Here is an 18,799-nt window from a genome sequence, read left to right as displayed (position 1 = left end):
TTTATTTTGTAGGATCCTGACAGGAACTGGTTTTTGTTTTACTTTGTTACGTATGTTGACCCAATTAGTTGATTGTTTTCACCTGTCCCTCATTTGTGTGTTCCTCCCTATTTATACCTTTCCTCAGTCACAATTTCTTTGCGAGATCATCTGCACTAACCCCCGTCATCAACATGCGTTTGTTTGCAATTCCTGCCAGAGGTTTGTTTTTTGGATTGCCTTTTGTTCTCCTGGTTTTCGGTTAGGTTTTGTCTGCCTCTGTTATATGTGTTTTTCAGCATGGCTCGTCTTCTGGTTTACTTAGCCACATGTTAGTCCCTCTTGTTTCTGCTTTGTCTCTTTGGTCTGTTCGTTTGTATGTGTAAGTCTGGTGTGTCCCCGAGGTGTGTGTGACCCCAGACCTTCGACCTGTGTTCGTATGTGTATGTCTGGTGTATCTCCGTGGTGTGTGTGAGATCCCAGACCCTTGACCCTTGTGTGTAAGTCTGGTGTATCTCCGAGGTGTGTGTGATCCCAGACCTTTGACCCGTGTGTGTAAGTCTGGTGTATCTCCGTGGTGTGTGTGATCCCAGACCCTTGTCCCTTGTGTGTAAGTCTGGTGTATCTCCGAGGTGTGTGTGATCCCAGACCTTTGACCCGTGTGTGTAAGTCTGGTGTGTCCCCAAGGTGTGTGTGACCCCAGGCCCTTGTCCTCGTCCCGTTGTGTGTGTGATCCCAGACCTTCGGCCCTCGTGTATTTGTCTTAACGTGACCTTGACCTTCTTGTCTTGTCCCCTTGGCTCGTGTTGTCTAGTCCCTTAGCTTGTTTGCCTACGTCCCTTTAGTTCCCTGTGTTCCTGTTTTGGCTTTCTTTGAGTTTTTGTATTTTGAAATAAAGACTTGTTTTGAACTTGACGTACCAGAGTGGGCATTATCCTTGGTCCTACTTCTAACCCTTAGCCCCCAATCCTGACAAAAACAAAACAAAACAAAGCCTAACCAACACAGTGGCATTCACAGCCCATTCTGACATTCAGGTTTTTAACAGTGGGACAGTGTTAATGGATGAGAGACTCACAATCGTAGGCGAATTTTCGAAGTTCCACTCCTCCTGGTCTGCCAGATAGACTAATTATAACAAAATCTCTCTGTCTTTAGGTGATTTATTATTTGAAACTATTACGTATATGGCCACTGGACAGATACAGATCTTGGTTGAGTATGTCAGTGGAGTACCAGTCATACCACAGTAGACGGTAACACCTCACATCAGACTGGTTAGAGGGAGCCAATATTTGACTGCATGGCTCCTTCCTGAATAACTTCTATTCTACAATCCCTCTGACTAACCATTTCTTACTTTATTTTTCTCTTATAATCTGAATAGGTTTATACAGTAGAAATGTACAGAAGTAGAAAAGTCACTCAAAAGAGTATTGTGATTTGGCGCTATACAAATAAAATTGAATTGAATTGTATTGAATTGTATTGACTCCTTATGAAGCGAACATCAAGGACCGTGACGTCGCCCGGCATGGCGAAGCCGGGGCCCAACCCTGGAGCCGGGCCTGGGGTTGGGGCCCGTTGGTGAGCGCCTGGTGGCTGGGTCTCCCCCCAAGGGGTCCAGCCAGGCAAAACCCGAAGGAGCAACGTGGGACCACCTTTCTGTGGACCCACCACCCGCAGGAGGATCCATAAGGGTCCGGTGCTTAGTGGATCGGGCAGTGGTTGAGGACGGGGACCTCGGCGACCCGATCCCTGGATGCTGAAACTGGCTCTAGGGACATGGAATGTCACCTCACCGTGGGGGAAGGAGCCTGAGCTTGTGCGGGAGGTCAAGTGGTACCGACTAGAGATAGCCGGGCTCGCCTCCATGCACAGCCTGGGCTCTGGAACCCAGCTCCTTGAGAGGGGATGGACTCTTTTCTACTCTGGAGTTGCTAGCGGTGAGAGGCGGCGAGCTGGTGTGGGCTTGCTCATAGCTCCCCAGCTCAGCCACCACATGTTGGAGTTTACCCCCCGGAATGAAAGGAGTCTCTTTTTGGAGTCTCTTGGGGGGGTGCTGAAAGAGGCTCCTAATGGGGGCTCCGTAATTCTGTTGGGGGACTTCAATACTCAGGTGGACAGCGTGATTGGAAGGAACGGCCTCCCCGGTACAAACCCAAGTGGTGTTCTGTTGTTGGACTTCTGTGCTAGTCACAGTTTGTCCATAATGAAAACCATGTTCAAGCGTAAGGGTGTCCATCAGTGCATATGGCACCAGGACACCCTAGGCCGGAGGTCGATGATCGACTTTGTAGTCGTGTCATCTGACCTTCGGCCATGTGTCTTAGACACTCAGGTGAAGAGAGGGGCAGAGCTGTCAACTGATCACCACCTGGTGGTGAGTTGGAGCCGCTGGCGGAGGAGGAAGCGGGACAGACTTGGCAGGCCCAAACGTACTGTGAGGGTCTGTTGGGAATGTTTGGCCGAACCCGCTGTCAGAGGGGTCTTTAACTCCCACCTCCGAGAGAGCTTCAACCAGATCCCAGGGGAGGCTGGGGACATTGAGTCCGAATGGACAATGTTTTCCACCTCCATTGTCAACGCGGCGGCTAGGAGCTGTGGCCGTAAGGTCTCGGGTGCCTGTCGTGACGGAAATACCCAAACCCGGTGGTGGACACCGGAGGTAAGGGATGCAGTCAAGCTGAAGAAGGAGTCGTACCGAGCTTGATTGACTTGTGGGACTCCCAAAGCAGCTGACAGGTACCGCTGGGCCAAGGGTGCTGCAGCCCTGGCAGTGACGGCGGCAAAAACTCAGGTATGGGAGGAGTTCGGTGAGGCCATGGAGAAGGACTACCTGTGGGCCCCAAAGAGATTCTGGCAAACCGTCCGGCACCTCAGGAGGTGGAAACAGTTCTCTGCCAACACTGTTTACAGTTGAAGTGGGGAGCTGCTGACCTCGACTGGAGATATTGTCGGACAGTGGAAGGAATACCTCGAGGATCTCCTCAATCCCGTCAACACATCTTCCATAAGGGAAGCAGGGGCTGGGGATTCGGAGGCTGATCCATCCATCACCCAAGCCGAAGTCACTGAGGTAGTTCGGCAGCTCCTCTTGCTTTGTGCTTTGCTTTGGTGCTAAAGCACCGGGGGTGGATGAGATCCGCCACGAGTACCTCAAGTCTCTGGATGTTGTTGGGCTGTCATGGCTGACACGGTTGTGCAACATCGGCGTTCAGGGACAGTACCCCTGGATTGGCAGACCGGGGTGGTGGTTCCTCTTTTAAGAAAGGGGACCGCAGGGTGTGATCCAAATACAGAGGAATCACACTCCTCAGCCTCCCGGGGAAGGTCTATGCCAGTGCGCTGGAGAGGAGGATCCGGCCGGTGGTCCAACCTCGGATCCAGGAGGAACAATGCGGTTTCCGTCCCGGTCGTGGAACATGGAACACTGGACCAGCTCTATACCCTCTCGAGGGTGCTTGAGGGCTCATGGGAGTTTGCCCAACCAGTTCACATGTGCTTTGTGGACTTGGAGAAGGCATTCGACCGGGTCCCTCGCAACATCCTGTTGGAGGTGCTCCAGGAGTATGGGGTCTGAGGCCCTTTACTGAGGGCTATCTGAAGAATGAGCTAAGCCGGAAGGCAAAGCTTTTTATTTACCGGTCAATCTACGTTCCTACTCTCACCTATGGTCATGAGCTTTGGGTTATGACCTAAAGGTGTTCCAGGCATGTCCCACCGGGAGGAGGCCCCAGGAAAGACCCAGGACACGCTGGAGGGACTATGTCTCCGGGCTGGCCTGGGAATGCCTGGGTGTCCCCCCGGAAGAGCTGGAGGAAGTGTCCAGGGAGAATCAAGTCTGGGTATCCCTGATTAGGCTACTGCCCCCGCGACCCGGTCCCGGATAAGCGGAAGAAGATCCACCATAATAAAGGTTTCTTATGGGATGTACAGTGTATGGGGCCGACTATACAAAGCCTCAGTAAATCAGCAGTAGGTCATTAAAACTGTTCTCGCTAGCATTAGTCACACATAAGGGGTAACAGCAATTTACACAATGTTACTTCATGGTGTTTTTATTCATCAGGATATTATGTGATGCATCCTACTCCAACAGTGTTTGATCTACAAAATCAGCATATACTGAAAATGTTAGTTCAGTTCAAATTGTAAAATTAGCTTTTGATGATGACAAAGGTGAAGAGAACTGAAAGAACTATACAGGTGCCTGATTTATATCCATCAGCTGCTCTTCACTATTGTTGTCTCCAAACAAAAATGCAGTTAACTGTAAATCTCCTGCCCTCTGATGGGTTTTGATGCAAATGCATTCATTTCTGTCTGTTGCAGTCACTACATAGAGACCAGCCATGCACACTCTCACACAGCTATGGTTTCATCTGGTCTTATAAGATAAGATTAACTTTATTTATCCCCATGAGGAGAATCTGGTTATTTGCATCTACTTGCTAAGAACTCCAGGTATTTCACACTCAAGTGTGCTTTAGATGATCTCCTGATTTGTAACCTGTTTACAAACCTGCTTTTGATTACTTCATTAATCATAGGCTATACAGTGCCAGGTTGGCTGAGCTGCTAAGTAGCATTAGGTGCCAGGCTTTTGCTCTCTGTATCTGCATTTGTGACCACCTGTAACTGCCACCTCTGACCACTGTCTGCCAACATATCCTTCAGGAGGATACTAGATAAAATGCATTGCAAGATGAATCGGATAAATTGTCCAAATTAGTGAAGAGCTAAAGGCCACCACAGTATAATGTGTCTCAGTAAGGTGTTGGGCTAGAATAACTTCAGTGGACCAGTGGAATTTATCTGGATTCTGGCATATCATCAAAAGGCATTTAGCCCTTTGGACTATATTTTGTTGCTTTTTATGAGACTTCGTGTCCACCAAGTAGACTGACTTTCATATTAGACCAATAAGAAGAAAATTACAGTGCTACCAAGTGGGTATTTTGGCAGTAGCAATTACACAGGATTAGTGGCAGTTGAGTTCGGATGACACACGTGATGGGAAATAAGTGAAAACATAATGGCTTTAATCTCCCCCCAGTTAACAGTAATGTACTGCAGCTATACAGCACAGACTTGCCTCATGTCCATGTGACATCTACCATGCTGCCTTGTGTATGTGCACAAATTATCTTTATGCAAAGCTATTAGGGCTCTGTATGACCTGAAGGGAGTAATTTAATTAGACATAAATGAATAAACAAACACAGAGCAGAGATGTTGTTCAGGCCCTATAACTACACCATCCTAAAGATTAGAGATTACAAAAACTTTATCAAAGCCTCTGTGATGTATATATTTGGCTACTAGTGGGTATGAGGTCTACTTCTCGTCATGTGGAGGTCCTGACTCAAGAAACTGGAAAGTAACAAATGTTTTCTGGTTGTGTACAGATGGTGAACCTGACTAAAGAAGTGGGACTTGGCACTAAATGGCTCGATGAGTTTGAAAACATTGTGAGTCATATGCTATGACCTTATTTTTCATGAGATCTCAATACAACAGAACAACTACATATATGGACCAAACCCAAGACCACAATCAGCATCAAACATCAGATTTCCATTGCTCCAGCAGACATCACAGACTTGATGAATCTATAGTGTGCCAAGGACAGGTGAAGGTGTTCTAGCCCAAAACCGCATTAAGACACATTGTATTGTAACCTGTATTTAGACAGTTTATCAAGTTCATCTCAGGATACATAATATGAAGCGTCTTGATGATGGATACGCTGGAAAAACCTGTGAATATTGTTTACACTTACTATAAGCACTGTTGCCTACTATCTGAGATGTGAGGGCATACTGTCACTCATTCAGTTTAGATGATTGCAAAACAAAACAAGCTCTTCAGGCATCTGGACGATAGAGGGCGCAGGGTCTTGGTCTTACCTTGGTGTGGAGCTTAGACAGCTGCTTTTCATCCAGGTGAGTCTGGGTGTAGACACGTCTTTTATAGCGGAACTAAAACACAAGAACAAACAAAGAACAGACTAGTCAGTTCTCTTGTGTTTGTGCCGTGACAGCTGAACAAAAGCACTACACACAAAATAAACACTAATAGAGCTAATTATCAAAGTCATTCTAAATTAATTTGTCACACAGTATCAGTTTCTCAAACCTAACTAACTAGTAGAGGTGAAGAAGGTGGAGGATTTTAAGGACCTAGGGTCAACAGTCCAGAGCAACGGAGAGTGTGGAAAAGAAGTGAAGAGACGTGTGCAAGCAGGTTGGAATGGGTGGAGGAAAGTGTCAGGTGTGATGTGTGACAAAAGAGTGTCAGCAAGAATGAAAGGAAAGGTGGACAAGACAGTGGTGAGACCAGCAATGTTGTCTGGTTTAGAGACAGTGGCACTGAGAAAAAGACAGGAGGCAGAGCTGGAGGTAGCAGAGCTGAAGATGTTGAGGTTCTCTCTGTGAGTGATGAGGATGGATAGGATCAGGAATGAGGACATCAGAGGGACAGCTCATGTTAGATGTTTTGGAGAAAAAGCCAGGGAAGCCAGATTGACATGGTTTGGACATGTTCAGAGGAGGGACAGTGAATATCCCTTTTAAATGAAATTGCTTACATTCATCATAAGATGAATTGTCCAAATTAGATATTGCTGGTCACATAGCGAGTTATTGCTAACAAAAGTTTAAAATAAAAAGATGAAGTAACAGTAAACTCAGTATATGGCCATTAGTTGACCCTTCATTATGATGGCTGCACTTGTTTACACTAAATGAAGCAAAACTGCTGACATCTGAGCAGTAGAGACATGACCTAACACGCCTGTGTTGCTTTTAGAATAATTCTGACTTGTCCTGAAGCTGGACAAAATAATCAAGATCTATTCAACAAGAGGAGTTGGTTCAAAAAAACAACTCTGTTGGTTCAACAAGGCATCCAGATCATCAGTACTGTGTGCAAAGCAGCTGGACAGGACAGGTTTACTGGGTATTGATGTACACGTTTTACAGATGTTTTACAGACAAATAAAACTGCTGTGCATGTACAACATGAAAATGACTGTGATCTTATATTCAGATTCTTACAAGCAATGTCTGATGTGACTTACATTGGTGCAGAGTCAATCCCAGTGCTGTGTCACAGAAATAACGTCTTCGATCTGTCCCACCCCTTCACCCCTAAGCTACCTTTCCCCTTTTACACAGACACATTGCACTGTTCACTATGGCCCCCAATATGGGTCTGTGCCTTTTACACAGAACAGCATGACAGTAAATACAGCTGTAATCAAACCTTGAATGGGGAGTGTAAAGATAACAATTGAATAGATTTTAACAATGCTAACGCCAACATATATGGTATAAGTTAAATGGTAAAGAAAGCATATATCTACCAGAACATTTGTGACCTAAATTATGTATGGATAATATCACTAAAAATCACATGGTGGGTTTACTTATTATTGATGTGCATGTTTACAACATCAGTAGAACTGAACACAGCATCAGTCTCATCTATTAACCATGGGAGAAGTTCAACCTTATGTATTCCTTCACTGAAATGAAGCTGCATTGTCTTTTGGCTACACACAGAGCCAAAAACAGCAACTTGGATTTACTGTGAATCAGACCATAGTGAATTGTGTGTATTGCATTAACAATATATTCACAAATGTTTTCACACCTTAAATGACACCATCCCACCTATGGGACAGTTTGGTATTGGTGTGTTTTAGTTCATACTGGACTGTGATTTGATTCTACTGTGTTTTTTCTTCTAAGCAATTCAAACTGAAAGTAAATCTTTAGTGCAAATATCTTTTACATAGAATTGGTTCAGACCAAAAGCACCACTCTCTCTTCATTAAGCAAAAACAATAGGTGAGGTAAAACAAACTTTTGTACCATGCTTGTGATTCTGTAAACTTGGTTTATAATGTCTTATACTCATTCTGACTCTAGTTATAAAATCTAGAGTTACCTTTTTAAAGAGCCCAGGGCTATGGATGTATTCAGAAGGGTTAAAGAATAGGATTTTTTTTTCCAGGCACAATATTTTTTTAGTCTAAAACCATCTGTCTTGGTTTATGTTGGTTTCTACTATGTCCCTCTGGCCTCCTGCTGTTTTTCATCAAATCATTCATTAGTTCTGTTGCTACCTGCTTGTTGTTTTGACAGGTTTCACTGAACATAGATGGACTGTAACGGTGGTAAAATGTGCAACTTTCCAGAACTTGCAGTGTATTTCACTTCTGTGTGTGTGTGTGTGTGGTGGTTGTACACTCGCATGTTTGTGGGTATTAGTGTGTGCACATGCATTTTTTTCACCGATGTGCAATGTCCACCAACAGGGTAAATCCGTGACAGGGCAGAAGGTTTTGAGCTGTAATTCAAACCTGTCAGTCATCACTATAAACTACAGACCTGAGGGAATAACTGCTGGTCAATCAATTACACACACATAGTGCTCCTACAATGTATTAGCAGACACTCTGATGGACGATCAAGCGAGCAAGCTTTTCAACCACAACTACAAAGCTATCTTTTTCTAAAGGCAATATTCCTTTTTTGTCTCACTTCTGAATCTACTCCATATTAACAGTTGTTAATAAAAATGACTGATTCTATGAAAAATAATCAGGACTGGTGAAATCCTACAAATATCAGAGATCTACTTTTGTTATCTACTTTTGCTGACTGACTGACACTAAGAGCCCAACGCTAAAATGGAAAAGTGAATTAATTCTGAAACAATAAGAGTGGTGAGAGAATAATTGAGAGAATAACTGCAGATGATAAGATGAAAAAAGAGAAGAATACAAACAAATGCACTATGAGGCAGCAATATGATTATACATTTCAACAGTGTCAATACAGCTGAAGTTATATCACCAAAGGAAGCATGAGAAACGTTTTTTTAGAGATGTATTACAATATCTTCAGAAAGCTGGGAGTATCATAAGAAGTAATATAGTTAATAATAGCAGGAGTATCTCCCAGTGTATTAGGGGCCGACATTAAACTGAGGATTAAAGGAGAAATAAAATCTTTATTTTGCTCCTTTCCTTCTAGACATATCAAAAAACTGCTAAAAACATAGACAGAACACCACCTGACACTGTCTGTGAAGCATCACGCCTGCGATTCTCTCAGAATGCACAATCTACCAGCACTACAATTATCTCCAAAGATGACAGCTGCTGCAGTCAACAACCTGTCACCGAGAGCTGTATTATTGCGGCTATAGGTTTGACTGACACGTCATGTCAGAAACAGCAGACACTGTGTGCACCATGATGTAGTACATCCTGTGTGAGCCTGTGATGAGTGCTCACACAGACAACTTCAAAAACATTACAGCAGACACAGCAGCACACAAACTGCTTGACAAAGAGAACAGACACCAGGAGTTTAGTCTGAGGAGACAAAAAGACCTGAGGCCTGCAAAGGTCAGTCTGAAATCTTTAACCCTCCTGTTATCTTTGGGTCAGTTTGACCCATTTTCAGAAGTTAATATGTGATAACTTTGGTTTTCTTCCATATAATAAACTAAAAATGACATGGATGGTTCCTTACTATAAGAGTAAAATATATGTCAATATGTTGGAAACAAGTTCACTAAAAAGGTGAAACTAAAAAATTAGTAAACATTTTATACCTCAAGCAGTCAAAACAGAATGGGTCAATTTGACCTGGGAGGACAAAAGGTGTGTAGTAAATTTGAAGACAATAGGACACAACTTTTGTCCTTCCCACTTATAGTAGGGAACCATTCATGTCATTTTTAGTTAATTACATGGAAGAAAACCAGTTATCACATATTAACTTTTGAAAATGGGTTAAATTGACCCGAAGATGACAGGAGGGTTAATTTCAGTGCAGTACACTCACCTTGATGTTAGGTAGTGACTTGATACGATTTAAGAAACTCTGCACCTTCGTTACTTTTATATCTGTTCAATCTTCTTTTCTTTTCTTCAAGACTCAATTAGAAACTGAAATCAGGTCAAATCCATTTTCTTGGTGATGAGATAGTTAGCAGTCATGAGACACTAAGATACACCTCCTGCATGTCATTCAAATCAAAGTTATATGATTCAAAATCCTAATACACAAAATCTCCTGCCTTTTTGAACTCTAGTGTGAGTGTATGTGCTACACTATGTCACTGCGGCCGGGTTCTGTCTATTTGTTCTATCGACATAATTTTATCAACAACAGACAAAAAATGTTTTGAATCTGAGAGTCGATGCACAACGGTCAGATAACACATACACACAATCCATACCTACCTCCAGGTATGGTACAGGTGCGACGGATGGGAAAGGGTATTCCCTCAGCTGTCTCTCCTCATCCAGGAACTTGCCAGCCTTGCCATTGTAAGCTGGCTGGAACAGGCCATAATTGAGTACATCCTTCAAGCTCTGGTTGAGAGTACACAGGATCCGCTGCTTGGACAGCCAAATAGGAGCATCCACATTGAATTTCATACATTTCTAAAGAGACAAGAGCAAAAGAGGAGAAAAGGTTAAGCATTTCCCATTTCTCTAAATATCACACGTTGTACTTCAGTTAATTAAAACTGGAGAAAGTCTTAAGAGAAATATTTTACTCATCCACATAAATATAACATTTAGGTGTTGATAAATATGCTAGAATATTAAACAGGAGTGAGCACATGACACAGACATTAACTTTCAATGTCATGCTAGGGGATAAGATAGGCCTTTTATTATAATCAGCAATTTACATCAGTCCACTAATATTTAACCATTCTCCATCACTTTCCTCAAAAGGTCATCCTAAGCCTACGGTTATTAAGGGAATGCACAGCACTTCCCCCTAGCTACCACATTGTGGAGCTGAAGCTTCGGATGGCAGGGAAAGAGTGAGTGAGAGTGAGAGAGTGTGCAAAAACCAATAAATCAATCACCACTGCCTGCAAAATCAATTCAGAACCTCAACTCTATCCTGTTCAGCACCGCTATGTTTCTGATGCTCGGACACAACTGTTATATCTTCTCACAGCAATACAGCACAACTGACAACCACATGCAGATGCAAAAAGCACACCTGGCTGAGTGTATCCATATAAAAAGGCTTTATGGCAGCTGGAGATGAAATGGTGTAAAACATGTAGAACACCTACAACAATACTAAAGAAATATTCTGGGTTCTCAAAGTAGAAATGTTTCTAATGAAAAGAGGTGTCTGAGAATTTATCCTTGGGAAAACACCCCATTTCATCCTGCAGTTGATGAAGTAAAATCATTTCAAACACCAAAATGTCCTGGTGGTCAATTAGGAAGAAAATTAGTCCAGGGCGGTCCAGGTTTTGGCCTGTTGAACACAGGAAGATATGCTCAGAAGAATACACTGTGCTCCAACATATCGTTTCAAAATCATATACATCCACAAGGCGATCTTCTATTGCAAATTAATGTGTCGATTAGGACTAACAGCCTCTATTGCCCCTCTTGACAGTCTTATAGGGAAAATGTCAAGAGGATCAGATGAGGATCTCAAGTTCAACATGGTACACACAATATCATGCTGTTATATTGGCCTCAGGCAATTCAGGAGCAACTGAAGGACATTGAAAAATATAAACACTATCATACTACATATGATGAATCTTATAAAAAAGGCAGCAAATGCTTCAATAATTTCTTCCTCCAGACAACCGGTCAATAATGTTGGGAGTTTATGAAGCTAACAAGTCCTGTTAGCATCTAAACCTTCACTGACTGGTTGATAAGTATCTAGGCTAAACTGGTTGTAGAGGAGTTGTTTACAGTAAATAACTATTGCACAGTTACTTCCTGTAGCTACTTTAGATTTTAGATTTTTCAAAAAAGGCTGTGATAGCTCAATATTATAAACATTTTGGCCACATATACTTCCTTCAATTATTTAGACAAGTCAAAATAAGATCAATCTAAGGTGAGGTCTCAGTCTGTTCCAATCGATGTCAGTCAGGGTTGCCGGTTGACAGATAAAATCAACATTGATTGGAAAGATCCAGTTTCTGCCAGCGTTAACCAAAAAAAAAATGTAAACATGTTTAATATTTGGCTCCAGCAGATCCCAGTAACCCTGGTTAAGGAATAAGCTGGTATAGATAACTGATGGATGAATGTTTAATATTTCCTAACATAACTAACATCAGCAACTGATGATGTGGTCTATGTGGCAACCCAAGGTGGATATAAATCATAAATAAATAGAATGTAATGGTAAAGATTCAAGATCAGTGAGCACAAACTGAAAATGCATTTGACAGCTGAAATAGACAAAAAACAAACTGAACCATGACAGAAGCATGAATGGCTCTACAATATTACCTCAACATAGTACAACAGACATGATAAATTCCAGTTCCCTCTGTAAACTATAAACTCCACACTATCCACTGCACATAAACAGCCTGTTCTGCTGTTACAGAGAGTAGCTACAGTCGTTTGGTTTGCACTTCATCCAGACTGTCAAAAGCTGAAAATCTGCAGACAGTGGAAACAGTTAAGTCCGGCCTGTCTTAGACAGTTTCAGCGAGTCATCGACTGTGTCTCCACCTTATGCTTTGCTCTGCTTCATCACGCATCTGAGAGGAACATTCCCATCTTTTAAATAGTCACTACCAGCAGCCTGCAGGATGGTGGCTTGTCAGCACAAAAGCAGATGATTTACTGAGCAGATTTTCAGTTTCTGTCCTGTCTGTTCTCAAACTGACCATGACAGTGGACTTAGTTAAAGCATGTGCTGTGCACTTGTATATGATAGAATTTACTTTTTTTTAATAATATATGATTATAATTGCTTGTGGTGCAGGGTTTTTGTTTTTGCTCAGCTGTTTTGTTCAGCAAATGTATTTTCTAAAATCATAGATTTGTCACATTATTATAATGCTATGTTTACAATTTATCCCATATTGTGAATATTACACTGTAATATTTTGGAAACACCGGTGTTGTTTATGTTTTGAATGTAAAAAAACCTCCCCAATTTTTTAAGAAGCACTTTATGCAACATCAGTATTTATCTGGGGTAAACAAATCAAAATGAATTGGAATTAGCTGATTCTTTTAACACTTTAGTATTCTTGGACTCAGATGCAGAAGCAGAAATGCAGTGAAGCTGGTTAATGAAGAGCAGCATAACTTCTATAGGACAGGTAGAATGGCAGACACAGGTGAGTAACTAGCAGCAGGAAACACAACACTTAGAGAGGAATATTTCTGATGACACAGGTAAATAACCCTTCCAGGTGTACTAGCAGGCACTTTAGAGGATACAGGTAATTATGCACTTTGCTGGTGTAACGAGCCATGGTGGGAATCCAGGTTAGCCCAACAGAGGAAATAGGGTTTTGCCAAAACAGGAATGCAGAGACGAAAGCTTGAAAATTAGAAAAGATGTTTCTTTATAGGCAATCTTATCTTAATCTTATCTTATTGGACGATTGCACAAAGGGGATGTAGATGAATGTGGGTGGAGCAGTAGTGGGAATGGAGAACAAATACTTGGAGATTAGAAGAGCTGTGTCTGAAATGATGGGGGACACATAATGAAGAACGAGAATATAAACAGTGCTGGTAGCTAGAGCTGCGTGAATCAAAATTGAATCGGAAGATGAATGCCAATATCCAGCCTTATTACACTGATTATTTCCCAGTTGACTAGTGGAGTCAAACCACCAAAACGGAAATTTTCCAGATATGCACAAAGACAAAGGGTTTTAAATCTGTGTTTATGCATAAAAGTGCTCTGAATCGCAACATATCCAAACTCCAAACCTCCACTGGCTACTTCTGCAATGTATAATCTTCTGTAATATAATCATCTGCTTGAAAATTAGAGGAAAACAAGCGATACAAAGGTGTTTTTTCCCCAGTGAGACAAAGCTAGCATGAAATAAATCTTTGCAAATCTCCATCTTCACTTGAGAAGTCTTTATTATTATGCTTAGATACAGTGGAGGTTAGCGAGAGCAAAGCTTTAGGATTGAGAAGGCCACTTGGGACTGTCTTGTGAAAACCGGGAGATCTTACTGTGTTCAAACAGCCACATGGCAAAGAATGAACACAGACACGTGTGCACTTAAACACAGATATATAATGTCAAAGGAAAATTGTGTCAAAGATCATAAGACTTAATGACTCATGGGCTATATTTACACAAGTTGTGCAAATGTAGCTTTGTGTTGTGCAGATAACCTTGATATTAGTTTTGAAGTTGAAAGAAGATTATGTATGTTTACGTAACATCGGTTACATATCGCAACCCAAGATTCTGTGAATTGGGTGCAGCCCTCTGGGCTATCGCTATGGGTCATATCCCCTCTTCGCGCCTGCGCACTGAAGAGAAATTCATTTACGTCCACCCGAGGAATGAGCTCGCAACATCCTGCAAATAGAAACACACGAAGGAACACGGGGAGGCCTACAAGGCCGCCGCGCAATTGTCTTCCACTGACAAACCGTGCAGGAGAGCCGTGGAGGATGACACTCCTCTAGTGGAGTGTGCACGGATGCTGACTGGAGGCTCCCTGCCCAACGCGGAGTAAGCCTGTGCAGTGGTGTGACATAGCCAGTGAGACAAAGAAGATGCCAGCATGCGCTGCAAAAGGGAAAACCATGATGCTCCGGGGCAGTCCGGATTTCTTGGGAACCAGGAAATAACGGGAATAAAATCCACGGTCCACGTGCACCGGTGGAACAACAGGAACAACTCTCTTTAATAACAGATCTTGTATCTGTGTTAGCAACGCCCGCGCATGCGCCGATGAGGCGAGGCGAGTGTCTATTACCCCGCTGAAAGGTGAAGGGGGCCATGCAAACTGAAGAGTATGGCCGCTGTGGATGAGCTTGTCCATCCAGCGGTCCAACTCGCAATGCCTGCCCCACTCTGGATGAAAATCCGAGAGAGGGCGAGCCGTCATGTGAAGCCCCTCTGCCGCTCTCTGTGACAGCTGATATACGGCTCTCTCCGCCGTCACCGCACCTGGAAGCGGACCGGCCATAACCACGGGGAGCCCTGCCTGAAAGGGACGATGGGACATGGAAATAGCGAGGATGTCTGATTCGCTATCCGCAAGCACCCTCTTGTGGTTGAATTGAAGATTAGCCGAAAGAGGACCTGAACAAGACCGCTGTGTGAAGGGAGTGTGCTGATTAGCATGCTCGCTCAAGCTAGCCAGCACGTGCTCGGCACCATGAGGGCTGCACTGTGTGGGGAATGTGCGTGAAACAGCCACGGCTGCCTTATGACTGGCAGGAGTCGGCTGAGCTACAGAGGAATATTTGCCCTTCAGGGGGATGTAAACATGTTTATTTTCCTCAGAACCGTAAACATGACATACACATTCCCCAGAACTTAGAACACTACACACATTCCCCGCGCACCATACGAACCTTCGCTGTTTGCAGTGGGGTTCGGGTGCCGGGGTAGACCAGGAGCTGGCTAGCCTAGGAGCCTTGGGAGGCCGCCGAGGAGCAGGAGGCAACTGGTCCGACGAGGAAGGGGTAGGACCCGGAGCGACCGCTGGTTGAGGGCGGTGACCGGGAGCGGGAGCTCGGAACCCGGTGGGACGTTTCGCCCTCGGGCGATAATGAAGTCGCCCACGCCCTGTCCGAGGGTAGGGGGGCGTCTGCGGCAGATCTGAGCTCCTTAACCAGCTCCTGGATGTGCGGTCCAAAGAAGCCGTCACGGCAAATGGGACCCCCCAACAAATTCTTCCTCACCGTCTCTGGGATGGGAGAGACTTTCAGCCAAATATTCCAGTGCGCCATCGTCTGCCACGTGGCGATGCAGGCCACTCCAACAGCAATGGGGGCACAGAGAGCCAGAATAGCGCCCGCCATCTTGCTAACCTCCTCTGAGCGATCAGGCGGGAGGGGCTCGGGGTCCGCCGCAAGCTCAGACAGTTGTCATTAGTTGCAGCAGCGGTCTGGAAGGTGTACTGATGGGACCTGTCCGCTAGCTTAGCAGCTAGCACGTCCTTCGGAGCCAGGGGGGCAGGCCGCCACCCGGCCCGTAGTACGCACTTTGCTCCAAGCAGAGACGCCATGCTATGTTCCAGCGCCGGGACCGTGAGAAAACCCCCTACCGTTAGGTCAGCCACCTGTGTGATGGGGGAGAAGGTCGACCCCTAAGCTTTTAGCTGCCGTGGAGAGGTAATCGGAGATGGTAGGTGATCGAGGCCAAACAGATACACGCCGTGGAGCCTGCCGCGGGTTGTACCGGCTGAAGTGTGCATCCATGAAGAGGTTGAACCATCTCATGAGGGACGGGGAGCTTACACCTGTTAGCCGCTGTCGTGATGATGCCTGAGAGCTCTTGTAACAGCTGAGCCATGGCCGGCAGAGGCGTAGAAGAGGCCGGCGCAGGCCGCTCAGCTAGCATGCTAGCGGCAGACATTTGCCCCGGCTCCCCGGAGGGGTGGGGGTGGTGCAGAGAGCTGTCCGGCGAGTGGCATAGCAAGGAGGAAGAGTCAACTGACTCCAAGGCTAATTCCAGGATGGGTTCGAGCTCGTCATCCCGGTCGGGTGTTTCCTCGGCAGTGAGAGAGAAGGGGAAAGCCATGAGAGCGGAGGGCAGAGCAGAGGGAGGAGACCTCTCCTCGGTCTGCCACCACTCTTCGGCAGCAAGAATAAAAAATTCCGCTCTCTGGCAGAGTGCCTCGAGGGGCAGCTGCTTGCAGGTTGCGCAGTTCGCCCTTGGGGTGAGGGCTCTGCTGGCGTGTTCCCATGCTGTGGGGGTGCAGATCGTCCCCGAAGATGAAGCCGTTACGTGTGTGTGCAATTGGTATACAAATACCAATTTATTTTAACGTGATTGCACTAACATAATCTGAGCAGCGATGCTTGGAATACCTACCTACTATACATTATATCTTCCAATATAGACTCATCTTTTTGTCTGATTTGGTTTCTGTTTTTTACTTAATTTGGCTTGTAAATTGCAATTACTCAACTTTATTTCAGACTGCAGGTAATGTCATTTGTAATGGGTTCAGTGATCTGGAAAGTGAACTCTGGAAATGAAATACTATTTAGTCTTTGTTTTAAAATTTCATTCACACAGATCAAAGCTGAAGTTTTCTAATATCATCAAATGAAAACTGTTAAGCTATAGTCAGACACCTTTAAAAAGCCGAACATTTAATGAATTCAAAACGAAACACTGGCTGAGTGACAAATCATGATGAGAAAAACAGGAAGGAAATATAGCCTCAAGCCCCGACATGTCACCATCTAATAATCCACCCTCAACATGGGATGTCCATCAAATGTACAGAACTAATGAGAGTGTGTCAAATTTCACAAAATGCATTTTAAATTTATGACACTTTTCCCATTTATTTGGCGATATGTATAAATTCATCATAACACTATTTTGTCATATTTCAACATATCAAAAAAAAGCTCAGTTTGACATCATGTACAGTGGGTACGGAAAGTATTCAAACCCCTTTAAATTTTTCACTCTTTGTGTCATTGCAGCCATTTGCCAAAATCAAAAAAGTTCATTTTATTTCTCATTAATGTACACTCAGCACCCCATCTTGACAGAAAAAAACAGAAATGTAGAAATTTTTGCAAATTTATTAAAAAAGAAAAACTGAAATATCACATGGTCATAAGTATTCAGACCCTTTGCAGTGACACTCATATTTAACTCACATGCTGTCCATTTCTTCTGATCCTCCTTGAAATGGTTCTGCTCCTTCATTGGAGTCCAGCTGTGTTTAATTAAACTGATTGGACTTGATTAGGAAAGGCACACACCTGTCTATATAAGACCTTACAGCTCACAGTGCATGTCAGAGCAAATGAGAATCATGAGGTTGAAGGAACTGCCCAAGGAGCTCAGAGACAGAATTGTGGCAAGGCACAGATCTGGCCAAGGTTACAAAAGAATTTCTGCAGCACTCAAGGTTCCTAAGAGAACAGTGACCTCCATAATCCTCAAATGGAAAAAGTTTGGGATGACCAGAACTCTTCCTAGACCTGGCCGTCCAGCCAAACTGAGCAATCGTGGGAGAAGAGCCTCGGTGAGAGAGGTAAAGAAGAACCCAAAGATCACTGTGGCTGAGCTCCAGAGATGCAGTAGGGAGATGGGAGAAAGTTCCACAAAGTCAACTATCACTGCAGCCCTCCACCAGTCGGGCCTTTATGGCAGAGTGGCCCGACGGAAGCCTCTCCTCAGTGCAAGACACATGAAAGCCCGCATAGAGTTTGCCAAAAAACACATGAAGGACTCCCAGACTATGAGAAATAAGATTCTCTGGTCTGATGAGACCAAGATTGAACTTTTTGGCATTAATTGTAAGCGGTATGTGTGGAGAAAACCAGGCACTGCTCATCACCTGCCCAATACAATCCCTACAGTGAAACATGGTGGTGGGAGCATCATGTTGTGGGGGTGTTTTTCAGCTGCAGGGACAGGACGACTGGTTGCAATTGAAGGAAAGATGAATGCGGCCAAGTACAGAGATATCCTGGAAGAAAACCTCTTCCAGAGTGCTCAGGACCTCAGACTGGGCTGAAGGTTTACCTTTCAACAGGACAATGACCCTAAGCACACAGCTAAAATAACAAAGGAGTGGATTCGGAACAACTCTGTGACCGTTCTTGACTGGCCCAGCCAGAGCCCTGACCTAAACCCAATTGAGCATCTCTGGAGAGACCTGAAAATGGCTGTCCACCAACATTCACCATCCAACCTGACAGAACTGGAGAGGATCTGCAAGGAAGAATGGCAGAGGATCCCCAAATCCAGGTGTGATAAACTTGTTGCATCATTCCCAAGAAGACTCATGGCTGTACTAGCTCAAAAGGGTGCTT

The 18,799-nt window shown here is 44.3% G+C and overlaps 1 protein-coding gene across 1 annotated transcript in view; it reads right to left on the bottom strand.

Moving 5' to 3' along the window:
* Positions 1-18,799, bottom strand: part of shank3a (SH3 and multiple ankyrin repeat domains 3a) — a 249,953-nt gene that overhangs the window by 116,532 nt on the left and 114,622 nt on the right. The window contains exons 3-4 of the mRNA XM_026310747.1: positions 10,247-10,450; positions 5,892-5,963 (exon numbers count right to left, since the gene is read on the bottom strand). Of these exons, the coding sequence (XP_026166532.1) occupies positions 5,892-5,963; positions 10,247-10,450 (276 nt within the window). The remainder of the gene's footprint in view (positions 1-5,891; positions 5,964-10,246; positions 10,451-18,799) is intronic.

The sequence above is a fragment of the Mastacembelus armatus genome, chromosome 6 (assembly GCF_900324485.2).
Source record: "Mastacembelus armatus chromosome 6, fMasArm1.2, whole genome shotgun sequence".
Lineage (NCBI taxonomy): Eukaryota > Metazoa > Chordata > Actinopteri > Synbranchiformes > Mastacembelidae > Mastacembelus > Mastacembelus armatus.
Note: the sequence above shows the minus strand (reverse complement) of the source record. Positions and strands in the feature narration are given on the sequence as shown.